Source organism: Schistocerca gregaria, chromosome 8 (assembly GCF_023897955.1).
Source record: "Schistocerca gregaria isolate iqSchGreg1 chromosome 8, iqSchGreg1.2, whole genome shotgun sequence".
NCBI classification, from domain to species: Eukaryota; Metazoa; Arthropoda; class Insecta; order Orthoptera; family Acrididae; genus Schistocerca; species Schistocerca gregaria.
The window spans coordinates 327,274,354-327,301,922 of record NC_064927.1 but is presented as its reverse complement, the minus strand read 5'-3'; the positions used below and the strand labels follow the sequence as shown (position 1 = coordinate 327,301,922).

The 27,569-nt window shown below is 42.0% G+C and overlaps 1 protein-coding gene across 1 annotated transcript in view; it reads left to right on the top strand.

The window, feature by feature from the left end:
• The window catches only part of LOC126284899 (odorant receptor Or2-like), a 52,163-nt gene that overhangs the window by 8,494 nt on the left and 16,100 nt on the right, over positions 1-27,569 (top strand). Inside the window, exons 2-3 of the mRNA XM_049984162.1 lie at positions 11,568-11,667; positions 18,419-18,520. Of these exons, the coding sequence (XP_049840119.1) occupies positions 11,568-11,667; positions 18,419-18,520 (202 nt within the window). The remainder of the gene's footprint in view (positions 1-11,567; positions 11,668-18,418; positions 18,521-27,569) is intronic.

Below are 27,569 nucleotides of genomic sequence, written 5' to 3'. Positions count from 1 at the left end.
TAAATAGCTAGTTGCTAAAATGTGGTATCAATAAATGATAATCACTGACCAGGATACCAGCTTCATGTGATATTTTTTGTAGCATTTATACCCAGTTTATGGGTTTAGAAACTACGATCTAAAGCATTAGACCTACAAGATAATGGAAGGGTGGTTTTTGTACACCGTACTGTGCTACTACATCAGTAGTATCTTAATGAGTGGGACGTTTACTCATCATAAGAGTTCAGACCCACATTAGCACTGCTGTTTCTCCATGCAATTAGATAATGGAGATAGATTTCTTCGTCATTTGACGTTAACCAAATATCATGCATAATGGAGAACGAGTGAAGAAAATTTGCAAGGACGCTGAAAGAAGTGTGGAAACGTGTACAGAAGACGAACACTGAGGCCACACTGGGTCAAGAAAGAATATTGAAGCATAAAGACAAATCCGTAACCTCCCCCCCCCCCCCTCCCACCCAAAAGAAGATAAAATGATTAAATTCATCACATGACTGTAGCAAGTAATACAGACGATATCACCCTTTAATGCGAAACTACAACTGCCAACGCTATTAAGTGTTGTTCACATGGGGAGCTTTTGACCTTCGTCTGTGACACCTTTATGTGGATATCCCGTTATCAAATACTAGGAGTAAGAAGAAGTAGGATGGAGAGGAAGATGCACCTGTGTGAGCCACATGTGAAATGACACATCTAGTAATGACACAAACGTAAAGAGAGTTTTGCTGTTAGCACAATTTGCATGTTAGAAATTTTATTTGGATTGCTAATTAGGATATTTTCCTCTTAATGGAACTGGAAGGAATTTCAATAGTTGCATCTCAATAATACAACGTAGGTTATGGCAATTTTTTGTTATTGTGAGAACTTAAGGGTTTTGTGTTAATTTATTTCTCTGCTGGAACAGATTATGAACGATAGGACTTTTTAAAGGGGAGGAAGAGTTATTTCGCCTTGCTTTTCCTGTGTTGTGGCAACGCTATAAATGTGACACTGCCTTCCTTGTATTGACAAAACAGACAAGTACTTCCAGTCAGAAAAGTGACCAGTTCTAATAATATCCTGAGAGTCCATCTTATCCACTCCCTGGAAAAACTCACAACTACATGAGAAGGACGCATTTCTGCAGAGCAGTGGCTTCAGCAGATGCAGCAGTACCGAGGTAACAAGCATCACATAGTCATACTCAACGTACCATAGTATCAAGCACATTTGTGGTTCTGACCGTGCTTTGAGTAGCCTTCAGCAGTGTCAGACAGAGAACTGCCCACCCCTGGGAATCTCCAGTTAATCAATTGCTGATGGAGTGGATAATCTGTAGCCGATAAGGATTACTTAAGTGAAATTTGTTAGATAAACTGTGTGACAAACGTAAAGAATTCATGGAATAGATCTATGTATTGTTAAGTAATTATTAGGACATTTTTCGAAAGTAAAAACCAAGTAATATAGAGAAAAACGTTGAGGCAGCTGTATGGGTAAAACCCTTCTTGCGCTGCTGCCGTTTATTAGCCCTCGTCTTTTTACCTACCTTATCCTCTGCAGCCTTCACTATTTCATCTCTCAAAGCTACTCAATCTTCTTCTACTGTCTTTCCCCATTCTTGTCAATCGTTCCCTAATGTTCTCTCTAAAACTCTGTACAACCTCTAGTTCTGTCTGTTTATTCACATCCCATCTCCTTAAATTCCCACCTTTTTGCAGTTTCTTTAGTTTTAATCTACAATTTATAACAAACAGATTGTGGTCTGAGACCACGTCTGGCCCTGGAAATTTCTTACAATTTAAAACCTGGTTCCGAAATCTCTGTCTTACAATTACATAATCTATCTGAAACCTGTCAGTATCTCCAGGCTTCGTCCATGTATACAAACTTCTTTTATTATTCTTGAACCAAGTGTTAGATATGATTAAGTTATGCTCTGTGCAAAATTCTACCAGGCGGCTTTTTCTTTCATTCCTTATCTCCAATCCATATTCACCTACTACATTTCCTTCTAGTCCTTTTCCTACTGTCACCCATGGCTTCTAAATTTTCGTCTCCCTTCACTAACTGAGAAATTTCTTTTATCTCATTACACATTTCTACATCTACATCTACATCTACATCTACATCCATACTCCACAAGCCACCTCACCGTGTGTGGCGGAGGGTACCCTGAGTACCTCTATCGGTTCTCCCTTCTATTCCAGTCTCGTATTGTACGTGGAAAGAAGGGTTGTCGGTATGCTTCTGTGTGGGCTCTAATCTCTCTGATTTTATCCTCATGGTCTCTTCGCGAGATATACGTAGGAGGGAGCAATATACTGCTTGACTCTTCGGTGAAGGTATGTTCTCGAAACTTAAACAAAAGCCCGAACCGAGCTACTGAGCGTCTCTCCTGCAGAGTCTTCCACTGGAGTTTATCTATCATCTCCGTAACGCTTTCGCAATTACTAAATGATCCTGTAACGAAGCGCGCTGCTCTCCGTTGGATCCTCACTACCTCTTCTATCAACCCTACCTGGTGCGGATCCCACACTGCTGAGCAGTATTCAAGCATTGGGCGAACAAGCGTACTGTAACCTACTTCCTTTGTTGTCGGATTGCATTTCCTTAGGATTCTTCCAATGAATCTCAGTCTGGCATCTGCTTTACCGACGATCAACTTTATATGATCATTCCATTTTAAATCACTCCTAATGAGTACTCCCAGATAATTTATGGAATTAACTGCTTCCAGTTGCTGACCTGCTATTTTGTAGCTAAATGATAAGGGACCTATCTTTCTATGTATTCGCATCACATTACACTTGTCTATATTGAGATTCAATTGCCATTCCGTGCACCATGCGTCAATTCGCTGCAGATCCTCCTGCATTTCAGTACAATTTTCCATTGTTGCAACCTCTCGATACACCACAGCATCATCTGCAAAAAGCCTCAGTGAACTTCCGATGTCATCCACCAGGTCATTTATGTATATTGTGAATAGCAACGGTCCTATGACACTCCCCTGCGGCACACCTGAAATCACTCTTACTTCGGAAGACTTCTCTCCATTGAGAATGACATGCTCCGTTCTGTTATCTAGGAAGTCCTCAATCCAATCACACAATTGATCTGATAGTCCGTATGCTCTTACTTTGTTCATTAAACGACTGTGGGGAACTGTGTAAAACGCCTTGCGGAAGTCAAGAAACACGGCATCTACCTGTGAACCCGTGTCTAAGGCCCTCTGAGTCTCGTGGACGAATAGCGCGAGCTGGGTTTCACACGACCGTCTTTTGCGAAACCCATGCTGATTCCTACAGAGTAGATTTCTAGTCTCCAGAAAAGACATTATACTCGAACATAATACGTGTTCCAAAATTCTACAACTGATCGACGTTAGAGATATAGGTCTATAGTTCTGCACATCTGTTCGATGTCCCTTCTTGAAAACGGGGATGACCTGTGCCCTTTTCCAATCCTTTGGAACGCTTCGCTCTTCTAGAGACCTACGGTACACCGCTGCAAGAAAGGGGGCCAGTTCCTTCGCGTACTCTGTGTAAAATCGAACTGGTATTCCATCAGGACCAGCGACCTTTCCTCTTTTGAGCGATTTTAATTGTTTCTCTATCCCTCTGTCGTCTACTTCGATATCTACCATTTTGTCAACTGTGCGACAATCTAGAGAAGGAAGCACAGTGCAGTCTTCCTCTGTGAAACAGCTTTGGAAGAAGACATTTAGTAATTCGGCCTTTAGTCTGTCATCCTCTGTTTCAGTACCATTTTGGTCACAGAGTGTCTGGACATTTTGTTTTGATCCACCTACCGCTTTGACATAGGACCAAAATTTCTTATGATTTTCTGCCAAGTCAGTACATAGTACTTTACTTTCGAATTCATTGAAAGCCTCTCGCATAGCCCTCCTCACACTGCATTTCGCTTCGCGTAATTTTTGTTTGTCTGCAAGGCTTTGGCTATGTTTATGTTTGCTGTGAAGTTCCCTTTGCTTCCGCAGCAGTTTTCTAACTCGGTTGTTGTACCACGGTGGCTCTTTCCCATCTCTTACGATCTTGCTTGGCACATACTCATCTAACGCATATTGTACCATGGTTTTGAACTTTGTCCACTGATCCTCAACACTATCTGCACTTGAGACAAAACTTTTGTGTTGAGCCGTCAGGTACTCTGTAATCTGCTTTTTGTCACTTTTGCTACAGAAAAATCTTCCTACCTTTTTTAATATTTCTATTTACGGCTGAAATCATCGATGTAGTAACCGCTTTATGATCGCTGATTCCCTGTTCTGCATTAACTGATTCAAATAGTTCGGGTCTGTTTGCCAAAAGAAGGTCTAATATGTTATCGCCACGAGTCGGTTTTCTGTTTAACTGCTCAAGGTAGTTTTCAGATAAAGCACTCAAAAATATTTCACTGGATTCTTTGTCCCTGCCACCCGTTATGAACGTTTGAGTCTCCCAGTCTATATCCGGCAAATTAAAATCTCCACCCAGAACTATAACATGGTGGGGAAATCTACTCGAAATATTTTCCAAATTATTCTTCAGGTGCTGAGCCACAACAGCTGCTGAGCCCGGGGGCCTATAGAGACATCCAATTACCATGTCTGAGCCTGCTTTAACCGTGACCTTCACCCAAATCATTTCACAATTCGAATCTCCGTCAATTTCCTTCGATACTATTGCACTTCTTATCGCTATAAATACGCCTCCCCCTTCACTGTTCAGCCTATCTCTGCGGTATACATTCCAATCCGAGTTTAGGATTTCATTACTGTTTACGTCTGGCTTCAGCCAACTTTCTGTTCCTAGTACTATATGGGCGTTGTGACCGTTTATTAATGAAAGCAGTTCTGGGACCTTTCTATAGACGCTCTTGCAGTTTACTATTAGCACATTAATATTGTTATTCCTTGTTGCATTTTGCCTACTCCTGCCTTGCCGCGTCTCAGGAGGCGTCTTGTCGGGCCTAGGGAGGGAATTCTCTAACCTAAAAAAACCCCATGTGCACTCCACACGTACTCCGCTACCCTCGTAGCCGCTTCCGGCGTGTAGTGCACGCCTGACCTATTCAGGGGGACCCTACATTTCTCCACCCGATAGCGGAGGTCGAGAAATTTGCACCCCGGCTCTCCGCAGAATCGTCTGAGCCTCTGGTTTAAGCCTTCCACTCGGCTCCAAACCAGAGGACCGCGATCAGTTCTGGGAACGATACTACAAATAGTTATCTCTGATTCCACCCCGCGAGCGAGGCTTTCCGCCTTCACCAACTCCGCCAACCGCCTGTACGAACTGAGGATGACCTCTGAACCCAGACGGCAGGAGTCATTGGTGCCGACATGAGCAACAATTTGCAGTCGGGTGCACCCAGTGCTCTCTATCGCCGCCGGTAGGGCCTCCTCCACATCTCGGATGAGACCCCCCCCCCCGGCAAGCAGACAGAGTGAACACTGGCCTTCTTCCCCGACCTTTCCGCTATTTCATCAATCTCTTCACCATCTGCAGAGCTAGTCGGCATATAAACTTGTACTATTGTGATAGGCGTGGGCTTCTTACCTATCTTGGCCACAATAATGCGTTCACTGTGCTATTTATAGTAGCTTACACGCATTCCTATTTTTTATTCATTATTAAACCTACTCCTGCATTACCCCTATTTGATTTTGTATTTATAACCCTGTATTCACCTGACGAGGAGTCTTGTTCCTCCTGCCACCGAACTTCACTAATTCCCACTATATCTAACTTTAACCTATCCTTTCCCCTTTTTAAATTTTCTAAACTACCTGCCCAATTAAGGGATCTGACATCCCACGCTCCGACCCGTATAACGCCAGTTGTCTTTCTCCTGATAACAATGTACTCCTGAGTAGTCCCCGCCCGGAGATCCGAATGGGGGACTATTTTACCTCTGGAATATTTTACTCAAGAGGATGCCATGAATCATTTAACCATATTGTAAAGCTGCATGCCCTCGGGAAAATTTACTGCTGGATTTTCCCCTTGCTTTCAGCCGTTCGCATTACCAGCACAGCAAGGCCGTTTTGGGTACCGTTAGAAGACCAGATGAGTCAATCATTCACACTGCTGCCCCTACAGATACTGAAAAAGCTGCTGCCCCTCTTCAGGAACCACACGTTTGTCTCGCCTCTCAACAGATACCCCTCCGTCGCGGTTGCATCTACGGTTCGGTTATCGGTATCGTTGAGGCACGCAAGCCTCCCCACTAACGGCAAGGTCCATTGGGGGGGGGGGGGGGGATGAGAAATATAGAAGCAGATATCCGCAGTGAAGTGAAGCAGCTAAAATCACTTAATAAAGGCAACGCCTCCGGTCCAGATTGTATACCAGTGGGGTTCCTTTCAGAGTATGCTGATGCGATAGCTCCATATTTAGCAATTATACACGAGGGCTATTCGGAAAGTAAGGGACGATAGGTCGAGAAATGGAAACCACAGTTAAAATCAAAATGTTTTGAAAAATTTGCAACAGTTGTCTACACCTTCCAGCTACATCTCTACACAGACGCCTCTCAGACTTAGACATCTGTCGTAGCGTTGTACCAACTTTTCAATTCCCTCTTTATAGAAGACAGCCGCCATTGCTTTTCGACAATTATCTACACTGGACTGATGCTGGTTGTCTACTTCAAAATATTGATTTTTATAGCCAGCGGTTCATTTCAGCAGTGATGACCATCAGGGGTAGCCAATTACGGGCTGTATTGTGGGTGATCAAACACTTCCCATCGAAAACGCGGTCGAGAATTCTCCAATAGAGTTTCGTTATGTGGATTGCATAGCTTCAGGCGAAATCTTTCGCCAGGACATCATACTTGGCGGGGGAGGCTAATTTACAGCCATCTTTACGTTTTCTCTGTGAGCTCAGAACTGAAATGAGTTACATGATGCGATCGACGGATGTACTAGACACAGTGCCCAACGCATCTGTGCAAAGTTTCATCAGATTTTCGTTGTATTTTCCGTTTCGTAACCGATCGTTCCTTACTTACCAAATAACCATCTTACAACCGCTCTCTCACAGAAAGTTCCGTACCTAAAGATTGCAAAATTGCTCAAGTGACACCAATATCCAAAAAGGGAAACAGGAGTAATCCTCTGAATTACAGGCCCATATCAGTAACGTCGATTTGCATTATGGGTTTGGAACATATACTGTATTCGAACATTATGAATTACATAGAAGGAAACGATTTATTGACACATAGTCAACATAGTTTCAGGAAACATCGTTCTTGCGAAACACATCTAGCTCTTTATACTCATCAAGTAATGAGTGCTATCGTCAGAGGGTGTTAATTTGATGCCAAATTTTTAGATTTCCAGAAGGCATCCGATGCCGTTCCTCACCAGCCTCTTCTAACCAAACTGTGTGCCTATGGAATATCGCCTCAATTGTGCGACTATTCGTGATTGCCTGCCAGAAAGGTCACAGTTCGTAGTAATAGACGGAAAGCCATCGAACAGAAGTAATATCCGGCGTTCCCCAAGGAAGTGTTATATGCTCCCTCTTGTTGCTGATCTATATTAACGACACAGGAAACAATCTGAGTACCTCTCTTATAATGATATCATTTACTGACTTGTAAAGTCATCAGATGACCATAACTAATTGCAAAATGATTGAGATAAGATATCTGTGTGATGCGGGAAGTGGCAATTGACCCTGAATAAAGAAATGTTTGACGTTATTCAAATGAGTACTAAAAGAATTCCGCTAAATTTCGATTACGTGATAAGTCACACAAATCTGAAGGCTGTAAATTCTACTAAATACATAGGCATTACAATTATAAGTAACCTAAATTGGAACAATCACATGCATAATGTTATGGGTAAAGAAAATGAGAGACTGCAATTGATTGGCAGAACACTTAGAAGGAGCAACGGATCTACTAAAGAAACATACCACACTTGTCCGCCCTATTCGGGAGTATTGCTGTGCGGTGTGGGATCCGCATCAGGTCGGACTGACGGATGACATCGAAAAAGTTCAAAGACGGACGGCTCCTTTGTATTATCCCGAAATAGGGGAGATAGTGCCACAGATATGGTTCGTGAATTTGAGTGGCAATCATTAAAACAAAGGCGTTTTTCGTTACGACGGGATCTTTTCATGAAATTTCAATCACCAGTTTTATTCTGCGATTTCGAAAACATTCTATCTGCAGCTACATTGGTAAACATGATCATCACGATAAAATAGGAGAAATCAGGGATCGCACAAAAAAATTTAAGTGCACCTTTTTCCCGCACACCGTTCGAGAGCGGAACGGTAGAGACAGCTTGAAGGTGGTTCATTGAGCCCTCTGCCAGACCTTTAATTGTGATTAGAAGAGTAATCACGTAGATGTAGATGTAGATTGAAACAAAATTACAGCATTCAAAATTATGGCTAACTAAAGTTACATTTTAATTTATTTTTACTTTTAACTTTTAGATCCTTCTTTACTAGCAAACACTCATGTGACAGCAGTCAGGTAGAATCTATCTATATCCTATCGATAAGCATTGACCATCGTAGTCAGTACCTTGTTTCCACTAACAGCAGAACATTTGGTACACGGGTCACCATTAAACCTTACATACACTGTGGAGTATAAATCCATCAGTATGGTTGACAAGTCATTTTGATTTTTGTGTGTTATCGATCTTTTGTCTTGTTGTAGCACAGTTTTTGAATCGGCACAACATGATACATTGTTATCTGAAGCGTGATAGGTGGTAGATATATTTAGTAGCGTGGTGATGACTTGCGATTGTATCTGTTAGATGAAGAAAGATTGTTGTAGAGGACAGTAACCATAAATAAAACGTATACACTGAAAATTCAAGAGAATATAAAATTTGCATAATGTTAGTTTTTTGAAGAGAAGAACTTTGAGGTAAGACTGCAACACAGCGCATTTAATTTGTAGAAATGATTATTGGCACTTGCTCAAAACTAAGAGAAAGGCTAACAGACTTCCCTCAGTCACGCATTAAGATGTCAACTGATTAAGCTGTTTAAGTTTTATAGAAATTCTATGTTAATATTTACGCTTTTCAAATCATTGTTCACTTTACTAATCATAGTACTGTTCAGACCAATGTTATGAGCGAAGATTACTCAAAGTTTTACTCTGGCTTTTTGAGTACATACTTCTTTCTAAAATCGTTGTCTTGAAGTACCAATTCATATGAATAGTTACACTCCGCATCCCACTGTTTATCATTAAGCATTACCACACTACCCCAAGTGGTATTCAACATTTGAGTAATCTTCATCTTCTCTTCATATACTAGGCAGGAATTGCCTGTTACGGTACGCATCTCTTCCTCTGTCTCTTCTCCCATGGCACTTATAATTTCTTACCTTTAAGGGAACTCTCTCACTCTCCATTCTTTAAAGATGTTTCTTTCATTTTCTTCTGTAATTTCGAACTTTATCATTGAGGCAATAGATTTGCAGTTCTTCTAGAAATATCTTGACTTCTTAGGCTGTCTTCTCTTATGCAACCCTTAACAACTCTAAGGAATTTTATTTGTTGTGCCTGAATCCGGCTTTCTTGCTCCTTGGTAATCACCCAGGTCTCACTTCCATAGAGCAGTGTTGGAACTGCAACAGTTTGGTAAAATTTAATTAAAGTGTCTTTCCTGGTTTTGTTTTTTAGGTTTCTGTTAACTGTTCCACATATTCGGCTGAATTTACTAAGCTTAATTTCAATATTTCTCATGTCGCCATATGTCACTTCACATCCGAGGTAATTCAAATGGTTTACTTGCTCTACAATCTTCTGATCTGGCACTATTTTCGTTCTGATTTGTTCTTTCCACTTGATGGCCATTGTATTAGTTTTTTCTTCTGAAATTTTCATGTGAAAGTTTGCACTTACTTGTTTTAGCAAGTAGATTCATTTCTGAAGGTAATCTTCCTTATCTGCTAGAATCACTACATCATCAGCATATAGTAATCTATTGAAAAGAGTGTTCCGGTCTAGGTAGATGCCTAACTGAAATTCTGATTTCCATATTTGTATTATTTCATTAATGCAGAAGTTGAACAAAGGTGGAGAGATGGAGCAGCCTTGTCGTACCCCTTTATTAGTTGGTATCTCATTAGTTGTTTTACCATTGAGTCTAGAGTGATATTTGTGTCTTAATACAAACTTTGTATCACATTTACTAGATGCTTTGGACATCCACGATTCGTCATTATTTTCCAAAGATTCTGTCTATTGACATTGTCAATAAACGCAATGTGTGTTTCTTTATTATACTCTCTCCGTTTTTCTTTTATTTGCTGCAGAATAAAAAATTCATCTATTGTGGAGCGTCATTTCCTAAAACCCGTTTCTTTCTCATGCAGTACTGCTTCTGCTATGTTTTAAGTCTTGTATTTAAAATCTTAGCACACACCTTGTATGCTGAGACCAGTAAACTTATTCCTGTAATTACTGCATAAGCTTTAATCTCCTTCTTTAAAAACTGATATCACTAAAGCTGTTTTCCTCTCTTTGGGAACACTCTACTTCTTCCAACATTCGTTGAAGAAATGTAGCATCATTCGTCCACATTTTAGTAGTTCAGAATTAATACCATCTTTCCTTGTTGCTTTTCTGTTATTAAGTGATGTTAGTGCAGATGTTAATTCGTCAGACTGTATATCATGTAACCCTTTCTCGTCTAGATGTTCAATTTCAGTTTCTTGATCTGTATGATCGAACAACAATTTGCTGTTTTTCTTCAATACTATTTATTTGTATCTTCACTCTTTCTGTTGTGTTTAGGGTTTTTAAAACCTTACATGCCATTTGTTGTCTTCCGTGGATATCATGTTTGATATTAGAAATATGAAATTTAGCCCAGCATTACCTCTCACTCTATAAAATAAAGTATATAGTGTATTACCAAAACTACGTACCCACAAACTGTTATCCAACTTAAATCCATATCCTAACCTTTGACTGAACAGAACCTAATTTGAACCAAACTGTAGCTGACCTGAATGCAACTTGTCTGCATATTAAATAAAATACAGAAGTAAAGCAATTAAATTTCAAACAGAAACAAATATAGTGGTGAGGTCACACACTATACTAGGGCTGAAAGTAACCTCTACATAGGCTTCAACAGCTTAACGTTAGTAAAATACTCCGATATGAAAATAAATGCTTATTTAACAATGTAAAGGGTATTCTCAACGAGTGTGCCAGAGCATTGTTAATCTCTTGTGCGTAATATGTAGGAACGTAAGAATGGAATAACGAACTTGGTACTAGGCCGGTTCTTCTTCCGGGAACACGCTAAACGGTATGAAAAGCCTTTTGGAAGAATTTGTCTTTGGGTTTAGTTCTAATATGATTGTTTTTGGCATTTTAATGCTCCATAATTTCAAGTTGTTCTGTAGACTTTTCTTGCAAAATAGAGACTCCACACTATGTGCTCTATGGAGTGTGAAGTATGTGACGTAAAAATATGTGCATAGTTCCCGATTTACGATTCTATAAGTAGAAATGGCACTAATAATATGGTTGGTTAAAGTAACAATATGAAACTTTGTCTGTTACAGGTTTATCAGAGAACTGGAGGACGCAATGAGTCCAATCGTATTGACTCAATTTGCCTGTAGCGTTCTTGTCACCTGTGTGACGCTGTTCCCAGCAGTTTTCGTAAGATTCTTACTTTAGAATATGTGATAAATAGTAAATAATTGAATATTTTCGTCCTTAACTATTTGAAGTCCTTTCAGTGCAAGAGTAGCAGAAAAAAGGGCCGGATTCATAGAAACAGTTGTCAAGAACTTCTTAAAAAGTGTACGTAGAGTGACGAGTGCTATAAGCCAACACTGTTTAAACTGGCGGTCGGATTCTATGAAGATTTCCTGTCCTGGCAGACACTGCGTTACTCGGTTCCCATCAAGAGAGCGCCTACCACTTTGAATGTTTTCATTACATACGCTCGCAGTACAAAAAACTGTCCACTTCGCGTGTCAAAGCCCACAGTACTTCCAATCCGCTGGTTACGCCCTGGAAAGGTGAAGCGGGTGGGTTGTATAGACTAGTAGTGTGAACATAAGTGCTACCGTAAAATGCTTGTGTCGTTCGCGACCTGAAAAATTGAAGCAACTAAGATGTGTAATAAAAAGGATAATATCTTCATTGTTTTCTTGTTGCTTCTTTTGACCACGAATGAGAGTTACAAATTACAGATCATTGGTTAGTCTTGCCCACAAAACCTATGCTCTTACAGTGGATAAACTGGTACGGAAAATAGACTAAGGATCGAAGTGAACGTTTATGCAGTTACACTAACCATCTAACTGCAAGTAAGAGAATTGTGGCGTTCACAGTAAACATAACAAATCATTAGGGAACATCAGTAACAAATCCTATTTTTAGAGATAATGACTGTCGGCCCACTGGACTATAATTTCGGAAGGGATCAGGAAGGTCGATAAAAAAATTCCACGTGTAACTGACACAATACGTCCCTTGATTTGAGCCCCAATTAAAATCTCTGGAACTGTTTGTAAGAATGTGACAAAAATCTGGTACTGCATCCACTAATCTGACCGAAATATTTACTCGTATATTAGTGCATTTGTATCAGTTGGTGTGATAAGGAGTTTCAGACACTTACATCTAACCAGATATTCTCAGTGAGTAAAAGCTGTAATTTTTGTGATATATGTGCACTATATAATTATAATGATAATAATAATAATAATAATAATAATAATAATAATAACACCTAGTACAGTAACGATAAAAGGTGAAGCTATAATATCTTCTTGAATGTAGAGTGGATTTGGATCAGGCGCAAATTGCAAGTAATTTATTCCATACAGTAATGGCTGAAATGAAGTTCTTTCCTGTGCAGCGTTAGTTAGACAGTGATGGCTTCTACAAACTGAAACTCTGTCCATGTCGCAACTATTAACAATGTTCACTTCATAATCAATGTGGAAAATGAGTGCATCTGAAGCCAATGAACACAATTAACATTAACAATGGTATGACTAAATTTCACGGGAAAAAAAGAGTGCAAGAAAGCGATTCATATTTCTGACCTAGTAAAAATGACGCCAGCGGACATATTGCAAGGAAAATTAAATTTATAACGGGTGTAATTGCAGATATTTTTATGTGGTACCTTAATATGTACACACATCAGTGAGTTGCTTGCTTTTTTCTGTGTCGAACAGCCTTCTGACAGACATGTCACAAAACACGGTCTGATGTTTTCTGCAAGGTTGTAACTGCACCACTAAGTGTACTATGCCTTTCAATATACACTCCTGGCAATGGAAAAGAAGAACACATTGACACCGGTGTGTCAGACCCACCATACTTGCTCCGGACACTGCGAGAGGGCTGTACAAGCAATGATCACACGCACGGCACAGCGGACACACCAGGAACCGCGGTGTTGGCCGTCGAATGGCGCTAGCTGCGCAGCATTTGTGCACCGCCGCCGTCAGTGTCAGCCACTTTGCCGTGGCATACGGAGCTCCATCGCAGTCTTTAACACTGGTAGCATGCCGCGACAGCGTGGACGTGAACTGTATGTGCAGTTGACGGACTTTGAGCGAGGGCGTATAGTGGGCATGCGGGAGGCCGGGTGGACGTACCGCCGAATTGCTCAACACGTGGGGCGTGAGGTCTCCACAGTACATCGATGTTGTCGCCAGTGGTCGGCGGAAGGTGCACGTTCCCGTCGACCTGGGACCGGACCGCAGCGACGCACGGATGCGCGCCAAGACCGTAGGATCCTATGCAGTGCCGTAGGGGACCGCATCGCCACTTCCCAGCAAATTAGGGACACTGTTGCTCCTGGGGTATCGGCGAAGACCATTCGCAACCGTCTCCATGAAGCTGGGCTACGGTCCCGCACACCGTTAGGCCGTCTTCCGCTCATGCCCCAACATCGTGCAGCCCGCCTCCAGTGGTGTCGCGACAGACGTGAATGGAGGGACGAATGGAGACGTGTCGTCTTCAGCGATGAGAGTCGCTTCTGCCTTGGTGCCAATGATGGTCGTATGCGTGTTTGGTGCCGTGCAGGAGAGCGCCACAATCAGGACTGCATACGACCGAGGCACACAGGGCCAACATCCGGCATCATGGTGTGGGGAACGATCTCCTACACTGGCCGTACACCTCTGGTGATCGTCGAGGGGACACTGAATAGTGCACGCTACATCCAAACCGTCATCGAACCCATCGCTCTACCATTCCTAGACTGGCAAGGGAACTTGCTGTTCCAACAGGACAATGCACGTCCGCATGTATCCCGTGCTACACAACGTGCTCTAGAAGGTGTAAGTCAACTACCCTGGCCAGCAAGATCTCCGGATCTGCCCCCCATTGAGCATGTTTGGGACTGGATGAAGCGTCGTCTCACGCGGTCTGCACGTCCAGCACGAACGCTGGTCCAACTGAGGCGCCAGGTGGAAATGGCATGGCAAGCCGTTCCACAGGACTACACCCAGCATCTCTACGATCGTCTCCATAGGAGAATAGCAGCCTGCATTGCTGCGAAAGGTGGATATACACTGTACTAGTGCCGACATTGTGCGTGCTCTGTTGCCTGTGTCTATGTGCCTGTAGTTCTGTCAGTGTGATCATGTGATGTATCTGACCCCAGGAATGTGTCAACAAAGTTTCCCCTTCCTGGGACAATGAATTCACGGTGTTCTTATTTCAATTTCCAGGAGTGTAGATTGCCGTTTTGTGTACACTCCTCAACACCTAACCTGCTGCCCAGCGGAAAAGAGTAATGGGTTGCTCTTGCCAAACATACTTAGAGGTAGTAACCAATAACAGAAATTGTAGTAGTTGCGATTATTAGTTTACAAATGACGTAAGTACACGAGTAGCAGGGGCTGTGTGGCGTGGACTGGGCCGTTTTTTTGGTTAAAGGGTCTCGAGAAAACACAAGATGGGCTTCAGCCATTAAGTGTGAAGGCTGAACACAGGAGGAACATAGATACAGGAACCACTGGTATAACATTTGTAAATTGTCATAGCTGTGTTGGGAAAGTAACTGAGCTCCAAACGCTAATAGAAAGCACTGATGCTCAAATCGTTATAGGCACCGAAAAGTTTCTAAAGCCGAATATAAGCTCAGCCGAAATTTTTGCGGAGAACCTACTGGTGTTCCTGAAAGAGAGGCTAAACACGGTTGGCCGTGGCGTGTTTGTTGCTGTTAGAAGTAGTTAACTAGTCGCGCAATTGAAGTAGCTAGTTCCTGTGAGTCAGTATGGGCAGAGGTCATTGTTGGCAATCCGAATAAAATAATAATTAGATCCTTTTACCGACCTCCCAGTTCAGATGATACAGTTGCTGAAAGGTTCGAAGAAAACTTGAGTTTGATTTCAAACAAGTACCCGACTCATACGATAATAGTTGTTGGTGACTTTAATTTACCCTCGATATGTTGGCGAAAATACATGTTTAATTCAGGAGGTACGCATAAAATATCATCCGAAATTGTGCTAAACGCAATCTCTGAAAATCATTTCAAGCAGTTAGTTCATGAGTCCACGCGAATAGTAAACGGTTGTGAAAACACACTTGACCTCTTAGCAACAAATAATCCTGAGTTAATAACCAGCTTCAAAACCAATATAGGGATTAGTAGACACTGGGTTAACGTAGCGAGATTGAATATTGTAGTCCCCAAATCCTCGAAAAATAGGCGAAAAATATACCTGTTCAAAAAAGCACTTGACGCATTCCTGAGAGACAATCTTCACTCTTCCAAATTTATAATATAAGTGTACACTAGATGTGGTTTAAATTCAAAGAAATTGTATCGGCAGCAATTGAGAGGTTTAAACCAAATAAAATAAAAAAACGACGGAACTGATCCTCCTTGGTATACAAAACGGGTTAGAACACTGTTGCAAAAACAACGAAAGAAACATGCCAAATTTAAACAGACGCAAATCCCCAAGATTGGCAATCCTTTACAGAAGGTCGAAACTTAGCGCGGAGTTCAATGCGAGATGCCGATAATAGTTTCCATACCGAAACTTTGTCTCGAAATCTGGCAGAAAATCCAAAGAGATTCTGGTCGTATGTGAAGTATGTTAGCGGCAAGAAACCTTCTCTGAGCGATAACAATGCATATACTATCGAAGACAGTGCTCCCAAAGCAGATTTACTAAACACAGCCTTCCAAAATGCGTTCACATAAGAAGACGAAGTAAACATTCCAAAATTCGAATCGAGAACAGCTGCCAACATGAGTACCGTAGAAGTAAATATCCTCGGAGTAGTGAAGCAACTCAAATCAATAAAAGGAAATCTTCTGGTGCAGACTGTATACCAATTAGGTTCCATTCGGAGTATGCTGATGCATTAGCTCCATACTTAAGAATCATATACAACCGTTCGCTAGACGAAAGATCCTTACCCAAATACTGGAAAGTTGCACAGGTCACACCAATATTCAAGAAAGATAATAGGAGTAATCCACTAAATTACAGGCCCATATTGTTAACGTCGACATGCAGCAGGATTTTAGAACATGTATTACGTTCGAACATTATGAATTACCTCGAAGGAAACGGTCTTTTGACACAACATAGGTTTACAAAGCATTGTTCTTTATTAACATGAAGTGCTGAGTGCTATTGACAAGGGATATCAGATCGATTCCGTATTTCTGGATTTCCGGAAGGCATTTGACACTGTACCACACAAGTGGCTCGTAGTAAAATTGCATGCCTATGGAATATCTTCTCAGTTATGTTGCTGGATTTGCGATTTCCTCTCAGAGAGGTCAGAGTACGTAGTCATTGACGGAAAGTCATTGAGTAAAACAGAAGTGATTTCAGGCGTTCCCCAAGGTAGTATTATAGGCCCTTTGGTGTTCCTTAACTATATAAACGATTTGGGAGACAATCTGAGCGGCCGTCTTCGGTTGTTTGCACATGACGCTGTCGTTTATCGACTAATAGAGTCATCAGAAGATTAAAACACACTGCAAATCGATTAAGATAAAATATATGAATGGTGAAAAAAGTGGCAGTTGACCCTAAATCCTCACGAGTGCTAAAAGGAACCCGTTAAGCTTTGGTTACACGATAAATCAGTCTAATCTAAAAGCAGTAAATTCAACTAAATACCTATGTATTACAAAGACGAACAACTTAAATTGGAAGTAAAACATAGAAAATGTTGTGGGGAAGGCTAACCAGAGACTGCTATTTATTAGCAGGACACCTGGAAAATGTAACAGACCTACAAACGAGACTGCCTATACTACGCTTGTCCGTCCTCTTTTAGAATACTGCTGCGCGGTGTGGGATCCTTAACAGATAGGAATGACGGAGTACATCGAAAAAGTTCAATGAAAGACAGCATGTTTTATATTACCGCGAAATATGGAAGAGAGTATCACAGAAATGATACAGGATTTGGGCTGGAAATCCTTAAAAGAAAGGCGTTTTACGTTGCGACGGAACCTTCTCATGAAATTCCAGTCACCAACTTTCTCCTCTGAATGCGAAAATATTTTGTTGACACCCATCTCCATAGGGCCTAACAATCACTACGACAAAATAAGGGAAATCAGAGCTCGTACGGAAAGATATATGTGTTCATTCTTTCCGCTCGCTATACGAGATTGGAATAGTAGAGAATAATGAAGTTGGTTCAATGAACCCTCGGCCAGGCACTTAAATGTGATTTGTAGAGTATCCATGTAGATGTAGATGTGGATGTACTGATGTAATATTGTTCAGTAGACAGACCTATCTCAGCAATAAACAATGTCTGCACTTGTACCTACTACAACATATATGATCGTGGTGGTTAGGAAGAGTCGAAAAAATTTGTAAGGGTGTTGCAAGGGAGCTGTACTGAGAAATAATTGTTCAGAAAAAATTCGATACGTTGTTCTTTTTCCGAGTTATTTAGCATTGAAATTAGACAATTAGTTCGTTTTGCGCAGAAATTCAAGCACTTGCATGATCTAAAATGCCGTAATACGTAGACATCTGTGGGTCTGCGGTTACCGTTTGTTGAAACGATCATAACCAGTCAAAATTTGCCTTTTTCTAGAGATAAATTTAAGGTGGGTGAGCATAAGCTACGTTTGTTCGGTTTGAGGAAACAAATGAAATACACGTTGGGCGGCACCGCTGCTTGATCCGCATGATGACCTGACTGGCTAACCTATGTGCTAAATAGCTCGTAAATGAATCAACGTATCGATTTTTTTTAACAGCTATTATTTCTCAGCCCAGCCTCGCCTGCAACATATTTTTCAGACTGTTTCTGTCCACCATGTACAGCTAATGCAGTTGTTTCGGAAAATATAGGGTATCTGTAACTGCATTTTTGTCTTCTGCAAACACAATACTATGAGCATCAAAAAACAGACGTGTTCACCTGTCTGTATTTCTTGCTGCAGAGCACAGACTTCACTGCAGTGATTCGGAGTGCCGGCTTCCTGCCCGTGCCATTAGGACAACCTTATCTGTACTGCTGGAGTGCTCACACCGTGACAGAACAGGTAATAAATCACAGGTCATCCATGTTCACTTCATTGTGTTCTTCTTGCTTTTATAGACCACGTGGCCCTGGAGAAGTCTTTCTCGTTAACTACATATATATTATTGTATGGTCGCTGATAATACTGCAGTTTGTTTGCACCAATGGAGAAGCAGGGGAACGCCACTGCCCCCCGTCATAACTTCTCCCCCTGCTCCCGCCAAAGGTAAACATGATTATGATCCTTTCAACGAAAAACTCCTACCTTATTCTGACGCACAAATAGACGCATCAATTTAGTATCAGTATGATGCGAGTCAAAACATCCGAAGGACACTGACTATTGCCAGGTGTACACAGAGCTGTTTATCAAAAAATGTCAAAACTATTTCTCGTCTATTTTTATGCCATCTGGAAATGCCAGACTGCCCTATGCTGCAGATGCATCGAGTAGTGTTTCATACACATTATCCTAGGATTTTTCTCGTTTTAAAACAGCCTTTCCAAAACTACTAAAATATACATAAGGAAACGTTACCTGTCTTACTGCAAGATAATATGTCTAAGCCTCATGCAAACTCTGAAATACAAGTAGTATATATTTCTTATAATGTAGCATCACTTGTACCATCAGTAATTAATGAACTGTTTTCTACTAGTTTGTACTTTAAACTCTTCAGTCCTTTCCTTCACTCACACCGCTTTTACGAAACTAACAGGATTTGCCAGCCCCCACCCCCTCCTCTCACACTTGACTCTGCTGAATACACCTTTGCATCAGTGCACTATAGCTTATGCCACAAGTACTTCGTGAATTGTTGGAGTTAAGGTTTTCATTAGTACAGTGTTCATTTATGTCGATGGCTCGCTCACATTATCGCAAATATATGCGAGATTACTGCATCTTCGCTGAATTAACGAAGCTGCTCGGATTCGTAATGAGCTGATTTTCATGGTACATTAGAGCAGACTGATGTCTAACATTTTTAAGATATCCGTCAAACACATAAAGAAAAATTCCGTTCCGTCAATTTTATTATTCCGTGATAAAAAGCTCTCTTGTGAGCATTACTTTGAAGAACTTGTGCAGCAGTAAGTGGACGCTGATACTTCATTATAAAAGTATTTTACACCGTTTCCGACGCGGAAAAGGTGTTTATAGACACTTCGTTATACTGAAACACGCCGGTGCCATTACCTCCAGGTTCACTTTAGTTTCCAGTTTTAATACATATTCATTTCTTGGAGCGTAGCCGATCGCTGTAACATTGTAATGGGTGGTTAGAACGAAACTGAAGTTGTTTCGAGGGCTGCGGTGCGGGTTCTAGGCATCACAGGATGCGGAATCATTATAAGTACGTTCATTAATTGGGGCACTCGCAGAGTGCCCTAAAAAAAAATTGTATTTCCACTTTCAGCCACTACGTGAAAATATGGCGCTATAAGCAGTGAAACGGAAGGAACGGTCAACACGTGAGAACTGTGGTTCAAAATGGTTCAAATGGCTCTAAGCGCTACGGGACTTAACATCTGAGGTCATCAGTCCCCTGTTCTTGGAACTACTTAAACCTAACTAAACACTCACATCCATTCCCGAGACAGGAATTGAAAATGGGAACGTTGCAGCAGCGCGGTTCCTGACTGAAGAGCCTAGAAGCGCTCGGTCACAGCAGGGGGCGATATCGATGGTTCTGGCACCTTTATCTGGGTATGGTGACAAGCTACAACATGTGTTCAATGTGGTCTCCCGCCTAATGAACACGCTACATCCATAACACGGCAAGATATACAGTTGCTGGCAGCCTGTCCGTTGTAATCAAAGTGATATGTCATCGTATGCTATCCTTCAGATCAGGAAAAGTCTAAATACCGCACCACGAAGTCACGCAGAGGGCTTATAGCCTAGAGCTGATGGGGTCGTTACCGATGGCTTCTCGAAATAAATGTTTCACCTGGCAAGCAACATGAGGTGTCGCCCCATCTTGCGTGACAATAATAGTGAGTACACAGGTGTATTCTTGCAAAGCTTGATTCAACTGTTTGCACAACCACGTTCTTATAACGTGGAGATGTCACAGAACGCCTAACAGGTCTGGTTTGTGAGGTGTCATGTCCTCCTCTGCGTATGATTTGTTGGTAGGTTTGTGGAGGGAAGTACGTGGCATTAAATGGCCAACAGCCTTGTCGCAGTAGTAACACCGGTTCTCGTCAGTTCAGCAGAGTCAAGCATTCTCCGGCTTGGCTGGCACTTGGATGGGTGACCGTCAGGTCTGCCGAGCGCTATTTGGAAGCGGGGTGCACGCAGCCCGTGAGAGGGAAATTGAGGAGTTAACTTGATTGAAACGTAGCGGCTCCGGCCACGGAAACTCACCCCGGTCGTGTGAGCGGTGTGCTGACCCCAGGCTTCTCCATATATGGAACTAGCGATGCCTGAAGACTGAGGATGACACGGCAGTAGGTCAGCACAGCCAAGTGTGACGTCGAATGCAATACGACCTCCACCAAGGCGGCCGGACCTGCCCCGTAAGGGGCTTCCCGGCGAATGACGCCAAACGCTCATTTCCATTTTTGCTCTAAACCCTCGCAAACCACTTTAGCATAGTTCTGAGTCAGAGACACGGACAGTTATACTGCTGAAGGACGATATTGCCGTCGGGGAAGACATCAAACATGAAGTGATGTAGGTAGTTCGCAGATGTCAGTGTGTCTTGGATTACCACCACAGATCCCATTCAAGTGCAGCAGAATGTCTTCCAAAGCGAAATACTGCTCGCACCAGCCCGCGTTCGTGACGCGCAGCTACTTTCAGGTCAACATTCACCACGATGACTGCGTTTGTGAAGAGAACCATCGACCTAACGTAGCAAAAATGTGATTAACCATAAGAGCAGATACGATTCCATTGGTCGACCGTCGAATCCCGATGGTCCCATGCCCACCGCAGTTGCTGTTCACTAAGTCGTTGGGTCGACATGTGAAGACGTACAGGTGGTCTGCTGCGCAGCTCTATGTTCATCAATGTGCGTGCACCAAAATTGCGCTCGTTTGGGCAGAGATTCCACAGATCACCATGTATCCTACTTTACAGAGTAAACAAGCCTCTAAAACCCTCTCGCTGTGAAGAGTCGTGGACATCCAACCATTTACCTCTTGTCCTTATACCTTGTTCCGTAGATACTGAAGCACTAACACGTGAGATTTCGACCAGTTTCTCTGTTTTGGAGGTACTCGTTCACAGGAAGCGTAATACTAATCAGCCGTGTATCAAAGTCAATCTCAGAGGATTTCCCCATTTGTAGCCCATATCTTCGCTTTCGTGATTCCCCGTCCGTGGCCGCTCAGCTTACAAACTTTTGTTACCGCGTGACGTGCCCGCAATGGTGGTCATAATGTTTTGATTTATCAATGTATGTTGAATGCAGTGGATGCTCCTGCGTAACATGTGCCTGAGTAGAACGCCATATTCGTCAGTTCTGAGCATTCACAGCACTTTGCACAATAAAATGTGCCTCGTCTGTTCAAACCATATTCCGCTGCCAATTGTCACCCATTTCGATGCGTACCAAAATACGAAACACGAAGTTAAGGCGTTGTAGATTATCTTGGTGTTTCATTTGGTGAATTTCCTGGATCTTATAGAGATTCCAACGTAAAATACGTCGGAAAACATTTCTAACTGTCGACGAGGGGAGAAAGAATTTTCGTGACACACCTCGGAAACTGGCTGCAGAATTTGAGGGATGTGCTGCACGGCCAGCATCTTCACTAACGACTACCAACTGATTGGGCCACTTACCACTGCCTGCTGCTCCACCGAAATCACCTGCTTGTTCAGATTTCTTGATCATAATCTTTAGGCCATTTATTGACATGACGCATCTTCGCAGTTGTTTATGTCGGTGATTCCCCACAATGCAGCGCAGCTGTTGCTGCCCTCCTGATAAAACAACTTTACCAGCAGCGCACTGTCTTTCTTCTCGGTAGCCATTGCAGTTCATGTAGAAAAACCTTTTACGCCAACAGACTCTTCACAAAAGAAAGCAGCATACGGACTTCGAACAAGGAAACATTTCACATTCTGACTGCATTCAGCGCCGTGATTTTACCTGGTTGCAGGAAGTGGAAGCATTATTTTTTTTAGCGAAATCCACTATCGCACCTGCTAACGAACATACCTACCATGTTTGAGCTTCCTGCAACACTCTGAAACCTTCAATTTAATGATAACAACGCGGCATCCTTCACTGTCTCATTAACCTCTTCGTTTCGACAGGCTTTTAATTTACTCTTTTGAGCATTACTTACGTACGACCTATTACTGAACACTGTGTTTCTAATTTAGCGTAGCTTGTATAAGAAAAACCAACAGTGTGGTATACATTAATGGATGCAAAGCTTAGATGAATAGAAAATAAACTTAATTACACAAATACTTGATGTACAAAATTTATAATGTCCTAGTTGCTTTGTGCCAGTTCCATTGCAATATAACACTATGTCATCACAGAAATACTAAAAACTGAAGGGACTTAAGCAGGAAAAGCTGTTGTTGTCAGTCCCAACTGCATACACACAGTGAACAAGGTAGCGGAGTCCACAGCGGTAGCTGGCGTATCGGCCACCGCTTGTGCAGAGAAGTAGCACAGGTGGAACCTGCAGGTGCAATCTGCACGCTGCACCCAATGCTGGGCGTCGCCAGCTGTAGCAATTCTCTTAACTTTAAACACGAAAAGGTACGATATATTTGCTGCCATACTTCTGTTCGCTTCTCCTTAATGAGTTTCCAGTACTAAATTGGATAAAAGACTACAATCTTTAATAAACCACGAAATTTCGTTTGGGAGCATCACAAACACGGGGCCCCCTTAGCATGGGAGCCTTCAAGAGCATATTTCTCGATTTGCATTCGAATTCACGTGAGTACGTTGGAGCTTGTATTACTTTATATATATATATATATATATATATATATATATATATATATATATATATATATATATATATATATATATATACGCTGGCTTGCTATAAAAGCCCAGGAACCAAGGTGTATGTCATCATAAACGAACTATAGAGTATGGGGACCTCAAGTGCCTCCTGCATGTGCTCGGGTAGAGTGGTTGGTGCCCGATTTAAGTATGCGGACTCAGATTCCCCGTACCTGTAGACTCGGTTTTGTCCGTCTGCGGCCAGTGCTGGTTCTTATGTCTTGCTGAGTTGAAAGCCCGTGTTTCTATTACTCTAGCTGCTACTCACACGTATTTCGTCTACTTCTTTAATGCTAGAGGCCCAATACTTGGAGATGAACGAAAGGATCTTTGTCTGTCCGTAGTTCATACTGTGCCCGTATCAAGACATTGTTCCGCAAGACGAGACTTTTCTGGCTGGCCCAGTCTGGAGTGACGTCTACGTTCAGCACACCACTCTTTGATAGTGCGACACTTCTGGCCAATGTATGATTTCCGACACTGACAATTTTCTATATCCCTCCATTCCTTAGACCCAGGTCGTATTTAACAGAACCCAACATCGTTTGTACTCCTGGAGGGTGGAAGACACCTATTATTTGTTGTTTCTTGAACGGCCTGCCCATCTTGAAGGACATGCTGCCAGCATACGAGTAGGCCAGGAAAACCGTCCTCTTGGAGTTCCCCGTTTCTTCTGACCTTGAAGGTTGGTGTGTTCAGTTTCAAATGCATTATTCGTCTGTTTACCAGAGTAATCTTTTTGTGCAAACACAGAGCGAAGACGGCTAAGCTCTGTTGATAAGCTCGCCCCATCCGAGATAACGCCGGCGCTATGAAAAAGAATCCGTAATACGGCACTGCGTTAAGGTGAGCTGGTAGTTCATAAACATAGGTACACACTGTGACCTAAGGAACCATCATTTTTTCTGCTAGCAAAGCCATCTAAGAATGAAAGGTCTCCAATTTTGTTCACTTCCATGATGAAGGAAATGCTCGAATGGAGACGGTTATGAAGTTACAGAAATGCAGGAAGTGTTGCTGTCCCATGTGGACTTACTACAAAAGTGTCGTCCACATGTCTAAAGAAACATTCAGGTTTTAACACCGCCGACCGAAGTCTTCCATAAAAAACATTAGCTACTTCAGAAGACAAACACACATGCCAATTTGCTCAAAATATTGTTTATTAAATAAAGAGTAAGTCGAGGTAAGTACATGTTTAAATAGATGTAAGATGTCTTCCACCAACTTAACTAACGTAAGTTGTAGTGAATAAAGAAGCCACGTCGAAACTTACTAAAATATCAGATGGTTCGAGATGCAAAGTATTCAGTCACTGTATAAAATCTACAGAATTGCGAATGTGATGTTTACAGTTTCTTACCAAAGGGCTCAGAAGAGAAGCCAGATGTTTACCTCGGTAATACGCCGGGACTCCTGTACTGCTCACAATAGGGCGAAGCGGAACCACTTCCTTATGTATTTTAGGCAGTGAATAATCTCGTAGTGGAACTGGAGCTTGTACTCTGAAGATCTTTTTAAGATAGTCAAGAAACTGGCTGATTTTGCTGAGGGTGGATGTCGTCCTTTGTATTGCATCACTCGGTTCCTTCTGGAGAAGACGAGCCCTGCAATAAATCCGTTATCTTGCAGATGTAAGATGTTGCAGGCAAAAGAACAGTAATGTTTCCCCCGTCAGCACGTAAAATTAGTGTCTATGTCTATTTTCTTCAGGAATGGAGCGGTTTTCGTTCTTAGTATAGATGTTATGCTTGGGTGCGGGCATCCTAGTTACGGACCTGAAAATCTCTCGCCTCATTTCTTCAGCAATCTCACTGCGAAGTTTGAAAACACCTTGTTCCACGGCACTGATAAAATCCAAATTTAGTCCCTTTTAGAACACCGATACCGTAGCGTCACTCCATTTTCACCTGTGAAATTAAACACAGCACTTCTACATAGTTTACGTTCTGGCGATGATTGGCTTGTAAGGCGATCAACTTGGAAGTTTGTCTTGCTACGGCCTGCTGTCGCGTCCAGCCCGGAAGCGTAGCATTGTGCGCTCACTTCCAGGAACCCCTGACAGATGCGACGAGATATTCAGATGTGGGAAAAGCATACTCCTGGAGACTCTGTCTAATCTTCACCTTGTGCAACGGATGCTGCCTCTCACCAATGCCATGCTGGCTCGTTGTTTTATTCTCTTGGCGACTGCAGAGTCTATACAATGAGTAAACTTGGCGAATGTCGGTGTAGTTTGCTGGTCAAAAGTGTGTTTCTCTTGTTGCGGAGCTTATCTAACTCAGGTGTTCTGTTGACCATTTTCTGCCTGTAGACTTACTTCCACATCCTGGGACTCCTTCGTTAAAGAAGCAGACGAAATACGTTTGAGTAACGACCTGGTTAACAGAGACATGGGATTCCAACTCTGCAGCGCATGGCATTGGTGGCCCTAAGGCTTTGTCGGCTGTAGATGATTGAATCAGGTTCTACACAGATTGGGAATCGGAATCAGCTCACGTAATCTGGGCGCCAGTACTCTACCCTTGCGCGCGCTGGAACATTATTTGCGGTCGCGATTTTGCTTCGTTTCGCAAGCGAAGGTAGTGGGCACAGGATGTTAACGTATTCTATGATTCGTCTACGAAGACGTTATAGTGTCACTCTTTGGCGCCTGCGCTTTTCAGCCACCACATATATTGGCCATCCACTGCAGCAACACATCGGTAAGCACACCATTGGAAACAGATTTTCTAATTGTCTATATGGTGCTACCCTACCTGTATTATTGTTTCAAACACAGTACGACTCATTTTTGCTTTCTGTACGCATATTTATTGCAGTAGAGGTTGCAGTTTTCCCGTATATGTAGCTACGTGGCTTTGTCCATACCTTTGCATACAAGGTGGCCCCATGGAACATACCTCCAATTTCCTTTCTCGCTTGTTTTGAATGAAAGGCTTTGCACTGCATGCAACAGCTGTCTTTCATAATATTTGGCAGGTATCAGGCTAGGATGTCACATCACAGTTCCCGAGATAAATCTAGTAGCAGTTCTTCAATAATTTTCTGATGAACAACTGCTTACTGTTTAATAATTTTTTGAGTGATAACTGTAATAGATGGCAATCAATTTTGTGGATTGGTGAGGGTGAGAGGATCCTGGACCGGTAAGTAGCAAAGCAAAACAAAATTTCACAGTTTATTTGACATCAACAGTTTCAAGTAAGACACACGCTGGTAACCTTAACACACTTCATTATTAAATTAAACACTCATAAGGGAAATTTACTGAATTATTTAAAATCATCAATAAGTAATTCAGATCCTATTCACGGCACAATCCTGACAGAATTCCAATAACCAAAGTTAAATTACAATGCACAGCTAATTTACGGTTCCAAAAGAGAAGGCCACTAGCCGACGAAGGAGGTTAAAGACACATCCCGAAAATCTTCGTTTAGAAGCTGATAGATGAGTTATTTACATTCGCCACAGGTCTCAACAGGGTTCCCACCAAATTGAAAAAAAGCGTAACTAAACAATTAAATTTTACGTCTAAAAAACTAAAGAATTATTGCGACACATGTCAATAATAACTTAAAATAATTACATATGTGACAGAATGGCACCTGTTCCACAAACCAGAAACATAAATCAATTCATGATACGAGACTCCAGCAACTCTATTGACTACACCGCCCCTCTGGTACAGTCGCACACATTTAAACCGAGTACCAGCTAATACCTGGGGAACCACACATGGGAAATTTACTCTCAACAGGTGTTGTTAAATAAATTCAGTATCAGTAACATCCCATATCCAAAAAGACACCATAATAAAAACTGTAAGACCATCTCAGCCAAATGAGACCAAAGAGAAATTAGAGACAAGATCCTACCTATGTGGTCCAGTTTTTACATATGAAACTAAATGATGAATATGCACAAGTTATTGTTGGGACTCTTTTCGGAATCTTAAGCAAAAGACCATGTAAATTTAACATATTGGCTACAATTGTTGAGATCTAATTCTTAAATATCAAACAGAGAACCAGTTTTATTCGACACGTAAATGATGGGGCAGCAGACCCCGCATGAACA